Genomic DNA, 17,219 nt, shown 5'->3' with positions numbered 1-17,219 from the left:
GCCAAGGCATCCTTTTGCAATTACAGTCATTACGATCTCCGCTGAAAAGCCCGTCTGAGTTCGGCTGCATTCAGACTCCAATATTAAATAATTGCGGCCCATTAAGAACACTGTTAGATCCCAGACTCTCTTTCTCTATGGAAAAAATCACAACTATACAGCAATAAAGTAGCACTGAACTACTTTGAAAAGCCAGTAGGACACAAGGGGCTGTGGGGATGCAGGAGCGTCCTGGAATTCAGGAGTTCTCCAGGTTTCAGTGCTGGTTCTTCACTGGATGACCAGTGGTCATGGACAAGTCACATCCCCCGTCAGGGCACAAAGATCTAAAGCCTGACCTTGCCAAACACGAGGGAAATCCTACCAGTAGTGCAAGAGCATTTTAAGGCTCAAGTAATAGAGATAAGTCAAAAGAAATTTGTCACTGCTGCCCAGCAAGATACTTGGGTGGAACGGTAAAGGGAGACGGTATTTGCCTGGAACCGCACAACCGTATTCACATATCATCCCTATTTAAGCACCAGTTATTGTAATCTATGCAGGCTTAAGAAAACTGTAATTATTAATGAGGGATTTACTGCTCTCACCGAAGGAGACGATGCTCAAGATACCCAGTAGCTCTATAAAACCAGCATATTTGAGAAGGTAGAAAATAGAGAAGGAAAACGAAAAGCTGAACGGGACTTACTGCCGCATGGCTTGAGTAGCTAGGTCTTTTGGTATAATTACTCTAATCCAAGCACCTAATTTAATACAAAGAGTAATTCAGGTCACTCTTTTCAGTAGCGGCGCTGACAAATTTCAGTTTGATGCAGATACTCTATAGCTGCGGACATTTTCCCCTACCATCAAATGGAATATGCTCCATAGCAAATCTATTAACGGTGGGACTCGATCTTAAAGGTCTTTTCCAACCAAAATGATTCTGTGATTCTATCTCTCATTAGGTGAAACAGCAAAACCTCTTTTCAAATCTGCGGCATTCTTTAAAGCGCTTATCCTCCAAAATGGCAAGATTTGATTTTTATCAACCATGTCTGATACTCAACAAGACACCAGCCCCAAATGCTCTTTAATTCCAGGAATTTCCTTCCCCCTTCCTCTTTGAAATTCTACCTCCTCCCCACCTGCTGCAACACACTAAACAATCTGGATCAGAGGAAGAAAGAAAAGCGCTGCCCTCTCAGACATCAAAACTACTTTGTTGAGCTCCCTCTGGTGCCCAAGGACAACGGCACCTTGAACCGACCGAGAACCTGAACTCCCCAACAAAAAGACTCTGCACAACGAGCTTGTTTTGCCAACGTGTTGCCACAGTGAACCGAAGTTTTGATCTGGCTGACACAGCTCGGCCTCTAACGGAATTTCAGACTAACAAAAAAAGAAGGGGACAGAAATCAGTAAGGTATCTCAAAAGAAAATTACTACTGGTTGGGTTGTTTTTTTTTTTTAATGTCTGATTTGTGGTATCTGACAGCTTGAAAATAGAGAAATCAGTCCCCTCATACAAAAAAAAAAAGGGGGCAACTTCCATTTCTTCCCCCCCAGTTCTAATCTATTTTAAGCTTCTACATAACTCTAATTGCTACAAAGCAATGCAAGATGCTAATGATGGAGACGAAAAAGCCGGATGCTTGTGTTAGATCCCCTTTTCACGCACTGGCAGTGCGTTGGGCTCTGCCCAACAGATCAAAATCCAGCTGCAATATTCCCCAAAATTTATAAAAAGTAATCATGGCAGTCAATTTTGGCCCTTTTTATCTGCCCGTTGCAACAGTTTCTCTAGAAAAATTTCCTGACTCACCTTACAAACACAGTGGTAAAGTTTTTCCCCTAAGAGCAAGGATAAGGATGAATGAAAATTCAAAAATGGCAAAATTGTCTTACGCACTAGAAGTGGGTTCATTTCCAACATGCCCAGGCAGGGAGCGATGCCCCTGCAGTGCTGCCTCGTTTGAACCATGAGAGTAGCTGTTAATTAAGACTCATCCAAAACAAAAACTAGTCATAATAAGAAATGCTAACATATATTTAAATAATTCTTTACGCTTTCAACCTTGTCTGTAGTTAATGAACAGGAAAATCTGGTCTAAGGGCAAGTTAAAACAGAGAGTAATTTGTCTGGGTGACATCTTACTTAGAACTGAATTTCCTTAAACCGATATTACACTGTCATGTTTGTCACTCATAATGACATGTTCCCATGTGAGTGCGTTATGAGAAGTCAGAACAATGCTATTAGTAAAGAGAGATTTATACAATATTAGCATATGATTGTTTTGTCTTTCTGCCATGCAGTAGTCGGCAAGCTGAAGTGGTGAATGTGTTTTCTTACCATATGAGGACAGAGCTGCTGGCTCTGATTTCCCCAGCAAAAATACCAAAATATCAAAAAACTGAGACTCTCTCTTCGACGCTGAGCTTGCACACTGTCATTTCCAGTTTCCCTTCTAGGGTTTGCTGTTTGATAACTGACGCTCACACTTACTATTGAATCAGAACAACAGGTAAAGCAGAACACTGTCATCTTAAACCACACAGAAGTTTATCACTGACATTCCGTAGGTTGGGTTTTTGAAAACTAGTTGCTGTATGAAAGCAAGTTATGATATCCTAGGCTACTATCATACTCATATTGTGATCCCCAAATCGATTTTACCTGCCAAATATTTCATGCGCTATATGTTTTAAGTAGTTCAGAAATAAATGGAATAACTGTTCATCCATACAGTAGTTCTATATACTTACTGTATTGAGCGCGTTAAGCGTAGTGTCGTCACGGGAGGCTGCAACACAACCGTCTTCTGTGGACCCTCCATCACACATGCCTGCAAAAGCTGCCATGCTCCTTTATAGATTGAGGGGAGAGAAGTTGAAATTCTTCAGCTGCCGTTTGATGCGCACATCATGCAGTACACAAACAGTATATTTACACCTTAAATCACAAATTCCAGGGCCTTGCAATACTGTGGAAATGAGTAAAATGGGGCACCACAAACACTGCTCTGTGTTATGCAAACCTGAGTCATCACAGCATGTGCAGTAATTAATTCAAAATTAAAATCCAGTCTAAGTGGATTTCATCAACTAAAAATCTCCACTGCAATAGTACCAAAGCCTTGTCAAGATTATAGAAGATAGAACGTCCAGACACAAGGACAGAGTTTCAGAGACAGCAAACCTGTTGTTGTCATCTTAGATCCATTATGTTAGAAAACTGACTTAAATTGCAGATTCTCTACCCCTCTGAATCCTTGAAAAGCACAAGTCATTTACGCACACTCCGAATTACTGAGGCCCACCACTGCACCTGATTAACCTACCAGGTATACCAGAGATCTGCATGAAACTGAAAAGCAAACTAACGTACTGCTGGCTTTGCATTTTAAATCCAAAAGCCACGGCGAACGGCAAGATTGTGTGCTGGCCCAACACAAAATCAGAGCGTTCTAGTCTCGAACTAACCATTTCAGCTTATCTAGTTGACATCCACGCTACATCAAAACAGGACAGAAAGGAGCGACCGCAGGCAGCTCCGCGTACACGGCAGCCCACGTTTCCACTACAGCTTTCAGAGGCACGGGGAGTATCGGGGCTGGGATTACCTGGCTGCCCTAAGGTACATAAGTAAGTCACAGTCATTGACTCCTGGCATCCACACGAGTTCCTCATGCTGTGTCACCGTGTCACCGTCTGGGGAAGGAAATGGCTGCAGATCAGGGAGCTTAGCCTAGGGGGAAAAAAAAAAATATATATGTATATATATTTCAGACAGACATTACAGTTGCTAACAATATTAGGAGGATGCACAAGTGTTACTCATAGCAAATTTCATAAATTCTCTGGAATAATATGATCTCATAGCTGGAAGATACTTGGCCACCAGGTGGTAAAGCTATCTGATCCAAGTTTCACAAGTCTGACGAAACTGGGTCATCAAGCCCCAATCTATTCACTTTATCCAGCATTCCTTCTTTTAGAGGGGCCGTTCATTTTCTGGCAATTACGCGGGGTTAACGCCGCCTCTCAGTCCACCACCAGTGAAGCCCTTCTGTATAAAAACCAAGTGCAAAAAATGCCTGCAGAAACATCACAGCTCGAAAACAAGCCATCCTGTACTGCATATGTAGTCCTTGGTTACAGAGAAGTCAAACACTGTTGGACGATTTACCCTCAAAGGGACAGTTTTTGTTTGTCTAAAAGATGCTGCTCCAACTCGGGCTTGCCAGGCTAAAACACACCCATAGGAAAGGAAGCAAGAACGTGGCAACCGTACATGTACCACTTTAAATCAGCAAAAAAGCCGACACATTTGACAGTAAGTTTAAAATTAAGTTCTCGGCAAGCCATTAAAACTCTAAAGGGAAACAAAGAAATCTCCTGAAAGTGCGATAGCCCAGCAAAATGAACTCTGCCACTACATGAGTATCGCGCTGCATCCAGAGACCCAATTAGCATCTTTAGTCAGACTGCTATGGGATGAGATAGCTGAGAGCCTCTTCAGAACCAGCTTTTAAGCCCTATAATTACCTCCTATACTTACGCTAAACATATTTGAGAGGCAACATTTATACATAAGCAGTAATTACAAGTCACAGGTTCAGATGTCTTTCATGTTCTGCTCTTTAATCTGTACTTTATTTTACTTCTTCCCTGGGAAAATGGGTATGTCATTGAACTTCTCTTCTGGAAAAGGACAAGCAAGCATTGTGCCGAGATGAGATTTCGATGATTTCTGTGCATTCTGGCAACCACAGTGCTGTCACAAATTAATATTTGTCCTTATGTACCCTAGGAACGTGCTTAATTACTGGAGTTACTCCTAAGAGCAACTTCCTCTTGAACACATCTGGTCATTAATTTGTGAGACAAAAGTTTTCGTCAGAGAACATTTAGTAGAGACCTGCTCTCCTCTTCACCTGCATGGGAATTTTGAGAACAACTGCAATTCTACAAAACACTTCTCTTGTATTCCTACTTGCTGCTGTGATACAAGCAGCAGTTTGAGGTGCCTGTGCACTAAGTATAAAAACAAAAACCACAAACCAAACCAGCAGTCCTCTAGCATTGAGTTAAAGTCCAGTGTTTAGAGGAAATTGTTTTTATCCTTTCCACAAAATGAATTGGACTACAGAACTGAAAATGGCAAATATCGTCTATCTGAATTCCTACCACAGCCTACAATACACGTTCATACACCTTAAGATTACACCTTATCCTAATTAACAGGATGAGACTATATCCTCTCAGCAATGGCATCTGTCAGAAACACAGGTGTTCAGCAAATGAATGAAAGAACAATGGAAGTTTAAAATATTAAGCAAGCAAAAATTAACAGTATTTTAAATCAGTGGACCTTCTTCCTACTTTTTTTTTTTTCCATCCATAAATGCATCTGGAAATTATACCTTACAGCAGAGGTGACTAATACCAAGGTACTGATACATTAAATGACAATTTGAGATGAAAGTTGTTTTGAAGGGATCATTTACAGCGCTCTTATTATGACTAGTGAGAAGAATACTATGTGTTTAATTGCCAAGGACCTTTTTTTTTTCCCCTCTAAATGCAAAACATCCTTCAGAATGTTCCACAGGTTCCATAAACGTTTACTTTCACAACTTAGTAAATCAGAAACAGGAAAGAAACCTGTCTCAGGTTGAGAGTTTCCCCATCCTTCTGATTTTGTTATGTCGTTCTTGGAAAACTTCTTTTCAATCACTTCTAATAGAACCCCATTTTGCTCAAATACATAGATTGACAAAAAAGGACTTTATCTGTTATAGGCAACACACTAGCAACTTGACAACTTTACTATGCAAATTAAAATTAAAATATCTACCTTTGATAAAACTGGAAAACACCAGATTAATTTTTATGGTTTATTAAAGACACTGCTTGGTAAAAGCCAGCTGAGCATACACTCATTTGACCTCCAGAATGTGCCCAATGATAGCTGAGATTGTTTCCTTCATTTCCAGTAGTTACCCATATTCCTTCAACCTTATTCTGGCACTAACCCAATAGCAATTCTACCAGTAAAAATCATTCACATATCAACACTTGACACAGAAAAATCTCATTAACTGAGCTAAGGAATTCTAAAGAACTCACGATTAATCTAAAAAACTAATTGTACTTGAACTGTATTTTAAAATAAGTGTCTTCTGAACAGATCAGGTGGCAAAGGCACGTCCTGGGTATCAAAACAGGAACAAAATCCCTTACCTGATGGCTGGGTCCAACTCTGATTTCACCTTGGGTACTGTTTAGCCTCCTAATAGGGAAAAAAAAAAAGCCTCTTTGTGGTCATTTTCATTTTGAAAGAGAAAATATCTTAAATACAAATGTTTAGGGTATTAATCTTTGAAGAGCAGAGCGCTGCGCTGCCAGAACCGGCAAAACTAATTCCTCTTTTTCCAGCAGATTCCACGGGAAACCATTCAAGTCACTTTGGATCTCACATGCAAAATCATCTCGCTCCTCTTTTAAGAAGTTAAAATTATTATTGCTGCTGTTAATTCATTTGCTAAGATCACATCAGACAGCATGGCACAGATACATGGAAAACCTAAAAAGCAATAAAAACACGCCCTGTAATGTTTGTAGAAGTGAATGTCATTCAATTCTGGGCTTCCCTTCTGTGTAATGCACTTGGCCCTTATGTTTTTCCACTATTTTGAAAATGTATTTATACAAAAAGCTTCAAGTTCCAAATGAACTGTCCTCCACGTAGCGATCATTATACTCTGAAGGGCTCCGTGCTGCTCACACCATTGGCTGGAGTAACTGGAACATCACACTGTACAGCAAAAGGAAAAACTACTTTATCATGTTGCAGCAGAATTACCCTGGTGACAATGGAAGTGACAGGTACGCAAATATAAACCAGACCAGAGTAAATATAACTATCACTGAAGAGTGCCTTTTGACACTTTTCTTTACTAAGTGTATTACGACAAGAGGGCATACAGAACTAATTCCTGGAAATAGTAATTTCTCGCAGACTGCAGCTCTGCTCTAATCTCACACATCCAGCTCTTCCAGAGCCACATCACTGTAGCCTATAAAGGCATTTGTGCCTGAACGTCGGCATTTGGGATACTGAACACAGCTACAGCCTGAAAAATTAAATGACTCTCCAAGACCCCTGTAAAATAGCATTAAAGAACACGACCAAATCCAAGGAAATTCAGTTTCCTTAAGATCAACATTCTTCTTTTCCTAAAAATGGTGCTTATTTTAACAGGCACCTTTTATGGATATCCTGCATATTACATTAAAAGGCTGACAAAATTGAGAGCTGTTCTAAGACAAACTTTAGAATTTAACACTTCAGTAACTGCAAGATGTTGAAGTGAGTCTCAATACACTGGCAAGGAAGAGCACAGCCAGAAACCTAACAAATCACCACCTTTAATTTGGAAAGAGCAGATGAATTTATCTTGCAATTTGTGTTACAGGAATAATGACACCATTTCAGAAGGAAGCTGCTGCCCCGCAGGATTCCTTATTCACCCTGCTGTGTTCACGGGGATTATAAGCAATGACTAAGAAACAGTTTCCTTTAAACTTGAAAAATTAAACTCACAACCGTAAACTGCTGGCCCTGAGCTAAACTAACAATGGCTAGCCCAAACCATCAAATACCATTCAAAATCAAAAAGGTTACTGGATATACCATAAACAAAGCATTTAAGAATCAAGACTGACCACAGGATGCTGGAGCACCCTGGAACTGCAAGAATAAAAGCGAAGTTTTGGATGGGATTTGTGCTCCTCGCTATTCATGAGCTGGGGAAACTCAACGCGGTTACCCAACTGTGATTCCTCACCGGTAAATTAAGTGTTGAGAGAAATATTTGTGCTTTTCAGCACTTATTTACCATTTCTTGATTATACTCACAGCCCAAAGTGCTCCCTCCCCTGCCCCAAAAGGTAAGGGCTGGACTGAATTAAGCTGCTGTGCAGGCAGCTCTTTCATTTTGCACTACATCATGGCTTTCTTTTTTTTTTAAAGGGCACAAAGCTGATCACTCTGCAAGGGCATACAAGCTGTTAAATAATTTTTACTGTTTCCACATCGCCAGGAATGGGTTTGCAAATGGAAAGAAAATTCTTGCTATGGAAACTGAACTGCACTGTAGATTTTTAAGCTAAATTACATTGGTGGAGAGCAATTACAATAATAATGGAACGGCACTCTGTGTTTATTCTATGGGAAAGAGAAAAGAGGACCCAACACTGTATATGAAATCTGACACAAAAGAAACTGATGTAACAAAGCAGTATCCATAGCAACAACAACTTAATATTTCAGTCCTCTTCAGCTGCAGTGGATTAAATATAATGACAAGATGTTCCCTTTGAAAAGTAACCTGTTGCCATGACAACGTTGTGTTCTGCAAAGTAAACAGGGGCTGGTCAGAAAGGAGCTGGAAGCCTGCGACTGAATATCAAAAAGGCAAGAAGCTTCTGTAGCAGGGGAGGGCAAAACAAGAGGCCGCTAATCCGAGAGGGGCTTGTTCTGAACATCACAGCGAGGAGAGGGAGGATGTTCAGTTCAGCCCAGCTTTGTCCTTTCCATTCTAAAGCAACAGGGGAGCTTGGGGGTTCGAGGCCAAAAGCAGCACGGCTGGGAGAAACCAGTTCAGAGGTGAGGATGAGAAAGGAATCGCAGACAGCACAGGGTGGTGCTGAGCTTCAATTCATCAGCGTTAGAAAGAAGGGAAAAGAAGGACGAGAAGTGGCACCAACAGCTCCTGTACGATTTCCAATGCAGGAACAAGTTGAACCCTCTCTGTTTATCACGTACGTCCTTGTCTGTGCTGCATCCCAGACTCATATCATTTATGTAAAAGCCGGCCCAACCGGCAGCTTTGTCCATGGAAATAAGGCAGCATTGCCATGCCATCGAGGCCTGGAACATGGCAACAAGTGCCACAAGACAGAGTCTGCCCTGCAGTGAAGTCCCTCAGGTCACCGGGACGGTAACTCGGGATCAGGACATCAACACCAGCTGCTATTGTGGTGTGGCCGGAGCCAAACAGCAATCAAGGCTGGAAACTCGCAGCAAAACTCTCCAGAATTTGGAGGCAGCTGCAAAGGTGTTTGCAGGTTTCTGGGAGCACCGTCCTGTCTTTGTCCTGTCCTCGCCATCAACCCAGCTCAGGTCTTTCTTTCCCAGCACATCTCCGCTAGGAAGCCAGGCTTCTGAAACACACCGCACACGCTGGATACATCAGGTGGACCTTCAAGCTCAGGCATCGCAACGTGGAATCTCAAATTGAGATCCTGCTTCTTTTCGCGTTTTCCTTTTTACTACCAAAGCTCGGCAGGACACACGCTACGCAGGAAGTGCACATTTCGACACTGGCTGACACGCCTGAGACGGGCTGAGCGAGGTGGTACAACTGCGGTATCACACCGAACCAACTGCGTTCTTCATCAGTTCGTCCCACCCACCAGACATGGTTTAATTTGCTCCTGCTGTGGTCACCACACACTCAGTGCTCGGCACCACGTCCTGCACTTCCACTGCCTCATTAAACACCTGCTACTGGCCAGCAACGGCCCAGAAAATGGGAAAATAACTTCATGTGACCATTAAATTTAAAAACCAAATCCCCACAACTCAAACGTCACATGTAAGACGGTATTCTGTGCGACTTGTTTAGCCACTCTTGGCATAATCGTTCCTGATTCTGTATATTGAGGTGATCTGTAATCAAACGAGAGGGATGCTCCAACAGAAAAGGGTTTTTTTAAGCCAGCCAGATCACTCGGCAACAGACTACCTGTCAGGCTGATTCTCTCCAGATCTCTCCAAAAAGGGTTTTCAAAACCAATTTGCCAAAAACCGCTGCCTGCTGCAACGTATGAACAACACCAAGGCAAACTTCACAGTGCAAGAGAAGTTCCAACAACTAAACCAGAAGCGCAATGAGCCCAAGGAGCTCCCGCCGTCCCAGGACAGGGCTCTGGAGGCTGGACCCACAACGGTACCGGAATAGCAATTATTCTGCATTTACCATCCACGCGAGGACAGACTGCTGGCTAAGAAGCGCGCAAAAAGCACTAGAGGTCATCATTTTTATATGACGCAAGAGTAAAAACACAGCTTAAAGCTAGGACATGCAGGGGTTTGGTGGGGGTGATCTTTTAATATGCAATAACAAGCACTAAACAACTAATCTTACGAGATTTGGGGTTATTTACAAAGTCTGGTAAGAAAAACCGATGGCTTACTAAATAAAACCAAAGCCAGATTGGATGTACCTATATTATAGGCAGAACAGATTATAAATTGCAATCATACACTTTAACATTGATGTAGCCAAACAGTCACTATTATCGGCAAGATAATGACTTACATAAATTGAAAGCGTGACACAGTAAGGCAATTCCTAGATCTTTAGAATTTCTGCAGAGTTAATATAAATTTGAAGTAGTTCAGAAAGAAAGTTTTTTAAAAGAAATTGGTTTTGCAAATGGTCCAATAACCAAGACGAAAAAAGCTGCTCTTCAGAGGCAGTTCTGAAAACATCTGGCAAGGATCACTTTGTTCCACCTCCACAAGGATAAAACTGGAGAGAACAAAATTACTCCACTCCAACTTCAGCTGGTTAAAAAGTAGTTTATCAGGGCCTGAAAGGGTCTGGCATGACATTCAAGAGATTCATTTGCTAGGACATTCCATTTCCTTTTATTCCATGCGCCATAAAACAGAATTCAGAACCACCTCCCCCTTCTAAACAAACAGCAATTCTTGCTTGAAGACACTGAGTCACATCATTTCGTTTTCATTATATAGGGATCAATATCAATTTACAGATTAAACAATGGCTTCTTGGCTTTTTCCAACAATTATTTTCTACATTAAAAAAAATTTACTGCAAGTTACCCAATTTCATGTGTCCAGTTTGCACTTTTGCCTTCAATCTTTTTTTTTTAAAGCAAGATCTTGAAATCCCTTTTCTGGAAGTATCTTCACACTCAGAAAATATTCTTGCTAATGGCCAGCCTCCAGTAAGCTCAAGTTTTGTTTAAAAACTGTTGTAACAGTGTGTTATAATAAAAAAATATATATATATACAAACAATTCTGTGTTCTGAGCGGGGGGGGAAAAAAAAAAATCAAACCTGTATTTCAGGCAAATGGACTAATATGGGAACATTTTTAGTGATTGCCCAATCTAAAGCAGGAATGAATAAACATGTACAAACATTTGTGTGTTCAGTGCAAGCTCAGACCTGCTGTGATTGCGGGAAGCGCAGGATTCGGTGTTCTGGGCCCTTGTGCTGTTTGCAGAAGGAAGTTTGAGTCAGACAGGGAAAGCTTTTTCAACACGACGTTACTTTTTGTCATGTTTATATCTTAGAAAAAAAGACTATGCAGTCCTTAGAAGTATTGTCCCCTACTCAAAACGTAGGATCATAATACAGCCATTCTGAGACACAAGTTCTTGCAAAGGAGCATTCTTTCCACATAGGAATTACCTGCGTGTGTAATATTTTTCTTGTAGGTCTCACTGATCGCTTCTCTAATACTTGTTTTCCAATATTTGATTACCTTCACATAGGGGAGGCACCAGTATTTTGATCATAAGTTCAAAAAAAAAAAAAAAAGAATCAGTGGAAACCTTTGCGTGATATGAAGTTTTTTATCTGATCTACATGTGATTTTAATAAAAACAGAATGTTACTTATTTACAAGCAACATTTACACTGATAACAAAATGCATAAATGAATTCAACATGGAATTACGCTGCTTTAAGTGCTCATCCTGTAGAGTTTCTAAACTGGCCAGGCAGTACCTTTGCATTTCCCAGAGCAAAGATTCGCTATTTGCACCATTTCTTCCGCACAATCACAGCTGATCTGCAGGACAGTGGAATCAGGCAGCACCCCGGCAGTTCATTTTTTCCATAAAGCTCCATCAAGTTATCACTGGAAAGCAGCACAAAGCAGACGGCTTGGTGCCCTCCCTGCCCCTTAACGCATTCTCTTCTGCTCATAAGTCAACATTTACAACACATGTTAAGGACATGAGGTGCCACATCCCTGTATTCCTGCAGAGCAGTGTCACATTCCTGCACATATTCAAGTAGCTCCTTTATTAGGAATAAGAATGTTTCTAAAGCCCAGGCCTACGGACACAACTCTTTCAACTATGAAGTTGAAAGTCGGACTGAAGTTCGAGGGAATTGTGCCCTATAATCATTAGCATGATTTTGCTTCAGCCAACGGCAGAAGTGACCAGTGACCCACACTAAGTTGGTGTATTCTGTATCTTCTATATCTTCTCTGGAAATACTCAAAACCCGCCTGGACGCGATCCTGTGCCACCTGCTCTAGGTGAACCTGCTCTAGGCGGGGACTGGATTAGATGATCTCCACAGGTCCTTTCAACCCCAACCATTCTCTCATTTGTGACTTTCATGCTCTACAGGAAAGGGAAAAGGGAATTCAGATTGCATATAGATACAGACATGGCACTAACATGCACAAAATTATGCAGTCTTATTCACCATTCGTTCCTCAGGTTCTGCCAAGGCAGGCAGGCCCAGTAACACACGCTGCACAGGTGAATTACTGCGTGCGCAAGGCCAGAAGTCAGCCTTCTGCGAGGAAGTTTCAGAGATGTCACTGCGAGCAGCACAGACCAGCCTGTCACCTTCAAACTCACACTCCCGTAAGTCACAGGTTACGCTGACTGCGGGGTTTCCCCCCAGCGACAGACCCCGCGGTGCCGAGATGGGCTCCGCGGGCCGGGCGGAGGGCCGCGGCTAACAGCGCCCAGCCCTGCACAAGTCCAGACGCTGCCGTGAATGACGACAGGCTGCAGAATCAAGTTTTCTCCCATCCAACACACCCAAATCCTCTCAGACCCATCTATGTTCGGCAGTGACAAGTCGCTGATGGCCGTTCCACAAGGATGTCAGAGCCGATTGTAACCGCGCTATCACCAAGAGGAGCTCGAGTCTTCTATTTTATTCAGATCAGCCTAAAAATTTAAGGAAACGATGTGCATACTGCATACGCAGCTGTCGTGTGACGAGCTTCTAACGCACAAGGCAATATTGCTGCATTTCGGATGTGTGTTATTCACATGTGACTGACAAGCAAGCAGAACTATGCTGGCTACTTTTTTTTTTTTTTTTTTTTTTTTTTTCCCTTAATACTTGAGGAAGTATCAGCAGGATCACTGCCCCTCGATCAAAACAAAACCCACGCATCCTCGGAGCAACCAATGGCTGCTGCTCCACGACCCTCCCTGCGACATCACCCAAACAGTCGGTCACAGGCCCAAAACGTTTCCTGACAGCCCCTTCGGCAGCGCTGCCTCCTGCAGAATCGCCTCTGCAGCTCCCTACGGACCTGCCGTGAGGTTGGCATGCAGACGGCACAACTGAAATCAAAACTGCACCACGAGGAGGGGGGGGGGATAAATAAAAATATAAGCCCACGCAGCTTCAACGTTTCGCTACATGCACCCCGTAGGCAGCGGATTCCCCGCTCAGTGCCCTCATGCGCCATCCCAACAGCTGCACAGCAACGCTGAGGTGGTTACAAGGTTCTGAGGAACATGCAATAGTAATGAAATGATTTCATAAACATTTCAGAAGTCACAAATAACAGCAAAAAATCACCGTGGTTTAGGGGAGGCCGGAGTGATGTAGCCTACCTGCAGGGGCTGAATGGATCATCCATGACTATGACAGGCTCTTGTGGGTTTAGATGGATTCCTGAGCCCTCTACCTAACAGCTAAAACTCTGCCTTTTCCACTCCACCAACTCAAAATGGAGGCACATGCAGCCTGAGAGACCTCGGAGAGCTTCCACTGAGCTTGTGCTATGACCTAAGCCTGCACGCAGAACGCAGAAACTTCGCCCTCGGACGGGGAGGACTGAGCATGTGCTGTGACCCTCCCTCATCCGCACGCCGGCTCCCAGCGCCATCCATCGCCATCCATCTCATCTCGCCCCTTTCGGCTGTTTCCGTAAATAAAATGAAGCGGAGGAGCGGCCTGCGCAGCTCCGGCCCCCGCGGCCGGGGAAGCGGGGCCTTCGCTGGGGGATCCCGCACGGCCAACGCTCGGCGGCGCGGCCGCAAACGGCGCTTTTCATACCGCTGAAACACGCCGCGATTTGAGAAGAAAAAAAAATGCTTCTAAAAGCTTTTCTTCCTAGTTGGCAACCAGCTTTTAAAAAAGTGACATTAAAAGGGTTTTCGGGGACGCAAACAACAAAAGCTTCGCATTTCAACGTACGATTCGCTTCTTAGGGAATGCGGCAGCACGCTGACCCACAAAGTACTTTTATTCCACCTGTCAATAATGCGATATATCAGAACATTTACAGAACACAAGTTCTCAGCAATGCCACTGTCCTTTACAAGCACGTGTGGACACAAGACTTGGCTCTCTGTTTGAACTTCATCACCCTCGGTTACTGGCCTCCCTGTTCATTAACGCAATTCTCAAAAAAATTCTTAGCTACCCATTTATATGAAGGTAATCCCTTCCCCTACAGCACATAATGCTTTAATTAGCACTCCTGCCTCCATTTTCGAGCACCTGAGACGCCTGAATTTACTGTGAGCCCAGAGAAGGATAAAAAGTTTCTCCAATTTTGAATTTTAAAAGACAGAAACAAATTAAGCGAAACAGATTGGGCCACAGAACAATCCCAATTTTTCTCTCCTTTACAACAATCCACTCGAAGAATTGAAAAAATAAACACAACCAACTATGATATAAAATACTAAGCTACGTATTTAAAACTTCCAAACACAAAAAGAAGTTTTATAAAGTGCTAAAAAAAAAGTGGTGGGGGAGAGGCAAACCCACCATAACATTTTAACAGCTCACTTCTGTTCTAAAAATATTGCAGGAGGCAAATTCGGAACAAGACTGACCACATTTCTCCAGACTAGTCTAGAAAAAGATAATTACTCCAAATATGCTGCACAGTCTTTACCAGCCCATCGCTTTTAAGTAAGAACAATTTCAAAGCCAAATGTATCAAGTTTTCACGTCAACTACAGCCGAAATGGGTTTCTGGATTTTTTGTTGTCATTCTTCTGGGTTGTTATTTTTGCCCTTAAGTTCACAACATGAACTTGAGAAAAAGTTCTCAGCTTTTATGCTAACCTCCAGTTCAGAGATAAGACGAGATATGGACACGTAGAAATAATATATTTCCAAATCATATTAATAATATCAGCCAGAAAGAACAACCCAAGGAAGTTATACAGACACTTATCTAACTACAGTTTTTGAGAGGGTTTTTTTGTCTGTTTGTTTAAAAGGAATAAACTGCAAGGTGCTCCAACACATGACAGTTCCCACCGACACACAGTGAGGGTGCTCAGCATCTTCCATAATTCTTTCCCAGGAATATTAGACAAGAGTGACACAAACCAACTTTGCTGTAATTTAGTAAGACAGACAGAAGCCATCTGTTTCACATCACACGGGGGTACCACACAACCAGCCCCTGATCTCTCGCATCAGGAGGATTCCTGAATGCATTTTAAATTGCTAAATCCATTTGGAAAAAAAAAAAAACCCCACACAACACACACACACAACACACACCACCCCCCAACCAACCAAACCCAAAACTTAAAATTTACTGTAGGAATTGTCTTATTTAAACAAATTACACCATGAACTGTCAGTGTTCTACTAAGTGTAATAAGAACTCATTTTAAGGGTCTGATTCAAGACATAAGGATGAATACATTTAAAAACCTTTATGATCGTTTCATCCTCTATCCCTGCCCTAGGCATTATAATATGCACAGAATCAAAATGTTCCAACTGCTAAAAATTAGCCAAATAATGGATCAAAATAGTAAGACAGAGCTCTGCAGTCCTCTTTAGCCTCTGTTCACATTTTGGTTGTAGACATCAATTTATCATGCGACTACAGGGTTTTCTTTCTAAAGAAGGGCAATATTAAGAGGAAGATTTGAAAATCCTACTTTTGCGCAACTCCGCACTGGCTTTCGACTTTGTAAGAATATCCACTATGCTTATCTGTTTCTAGAACTGAAGCTTGTACTCCACCTGCTATGCTTTCCATTGAAAGGAGAAAAAAAAAAAAAAAAAAAAGGAAAAAAGAAAAAAAAAGAGGCTCCCAATTGAGACTTTCAACAGAAAATAAGAAGTCATGAAGGGCAAGAAAGAGCAAGTCACCTTTAATTTGATTTTTGGAACACTCCTCTGAGACACACCACCACTCATTTAGCTCAGGTCTTCAGAAGAAAAAGATTTAAAATAAAGGAAAAGCAAAGCAAACATTGTGGAATAAAAACACAGACAAGACACTGGTCTTCCCAAAACAACTATTCAGCTGAGTCACCCATGCCTTGAATGTTTGCTATTATTTTGTTCTACAACACAAAACAAGGTCGTGGAAGAGTAATTTTGATTCATGACCAAGAAAGCTGTTTGTAGAAAAACATCTGATTATTTCTAGTTCCAAGTAAAAAAATCAGTAGCATCTAAATCTGTGCATAGTTACAGATGGCAGCGTCAGGCAGAAGTTCCTACTCTGCACTACAACACCAGCCCAACACCAACAAGCTCCCAACGACCTATACCAGAAAAGCAAATCAAGTTCAACACAAAGTTTTGGTTTTACAGACAAACCACCGACAGGTCAGTCATCCTGGAACATAGGTTACAATACTTTTACTTCCAAAAGCAAAATAACCGTAGAATTAGGTATTTAAAGCAGCATGCAGGGTAAAGCAGTAGCAAACACACAGGTCAAAAATAATGAGGCAACCCAGACTTAAGCTCCTTGTTCTAAACCTCCCCTCATTCCAAGACAAAACACAGACTTGAAGAGTTGGATTAAAATTAAAAAAACCTGCAACCAAATGAAGAAAATCCTACCCTTTGAGAGCTGGCTAGTCTGAGTAATTAACTGATCACTAAGTGCTACGCTTTGTCATTTCATTGATCTTTTCAGGCTCAGTCATTTTCTAATGGCTGGAAGAATTAACAGCTACTTCTACACAGAAAGAGGGTATAAAACCACACTGACAACTCACATAAATGGCATTTCATAAGATAATCATTAAACACAGGACTTGAACACTAATACAAATAGTTCATTTAACATTCACGCCCTCAAAACTAAAATGCGCTGGGGAAGAAAAAAAACATGACAAAGTCAAATAGAGGGTCAGGCGCGGTGCTGAG

At 42.0% G+C, this 17,219-nt stretch overlaps 1 protein-coding gene across 4 annotated transcripts in view; it reads right to left on the bottom strand.

The window, feature by feature from the left end:
* Positions 1 to 17,219, bottom strand: part of RERE (arginine-glutamic acid dipeptide repeats) — a 169,361-nt gene that overhangs the window by 62,527 nt on the left and 89,615 nt on the right. For 3 of the 4 annotated variants that reach the window (XM_065649830.1, XM_065649832.1, XM_065649831.1), the window contains exons 7-9: positions 6,229 to 6,277; positions 3,606 to 3,730; positions 2,749 to 2,848 (exon numbers count right to left, since the gene is read on the bottom strand). In XM_065649830.1, the coding sequence (XP_065505902.1) occupies positions 2,749 to 2,848; positions 3,606 to 3,730; positions 6,229 to 6,277 (274 nt within the window). Of the gene's footprint in view, positions 1 to 2,748; positions 2,849 to 3,605; positions 3,731 to 6,228; positions 6,278 to 13,687; positions 13,874 to 17,219 lie in introns of those variants that run through there. The other variant, XM_065649833.1, reaches the window with a different exon arrangement.

This window comes from Caloenas nicobarica, chromosome 22, assembly GCF_036013445.1.
Source record: "Caloenas nicobarica isolate bCalNic1 chromosome 22, bCalNic1.hap1, whole genome shotgun sequence".
Taxonomy (NCBI): domain Eukaryota; kingdom Metazoa; phylum Chordata; class Aves; order Columbiformes; family Columbidae; genus Caloenas; species Caloenas nicobarica.
Note: the sequence above shows the minus strand (reverse complement) of the source record. Positions and strands in the feature narration are given on the sequence as shown.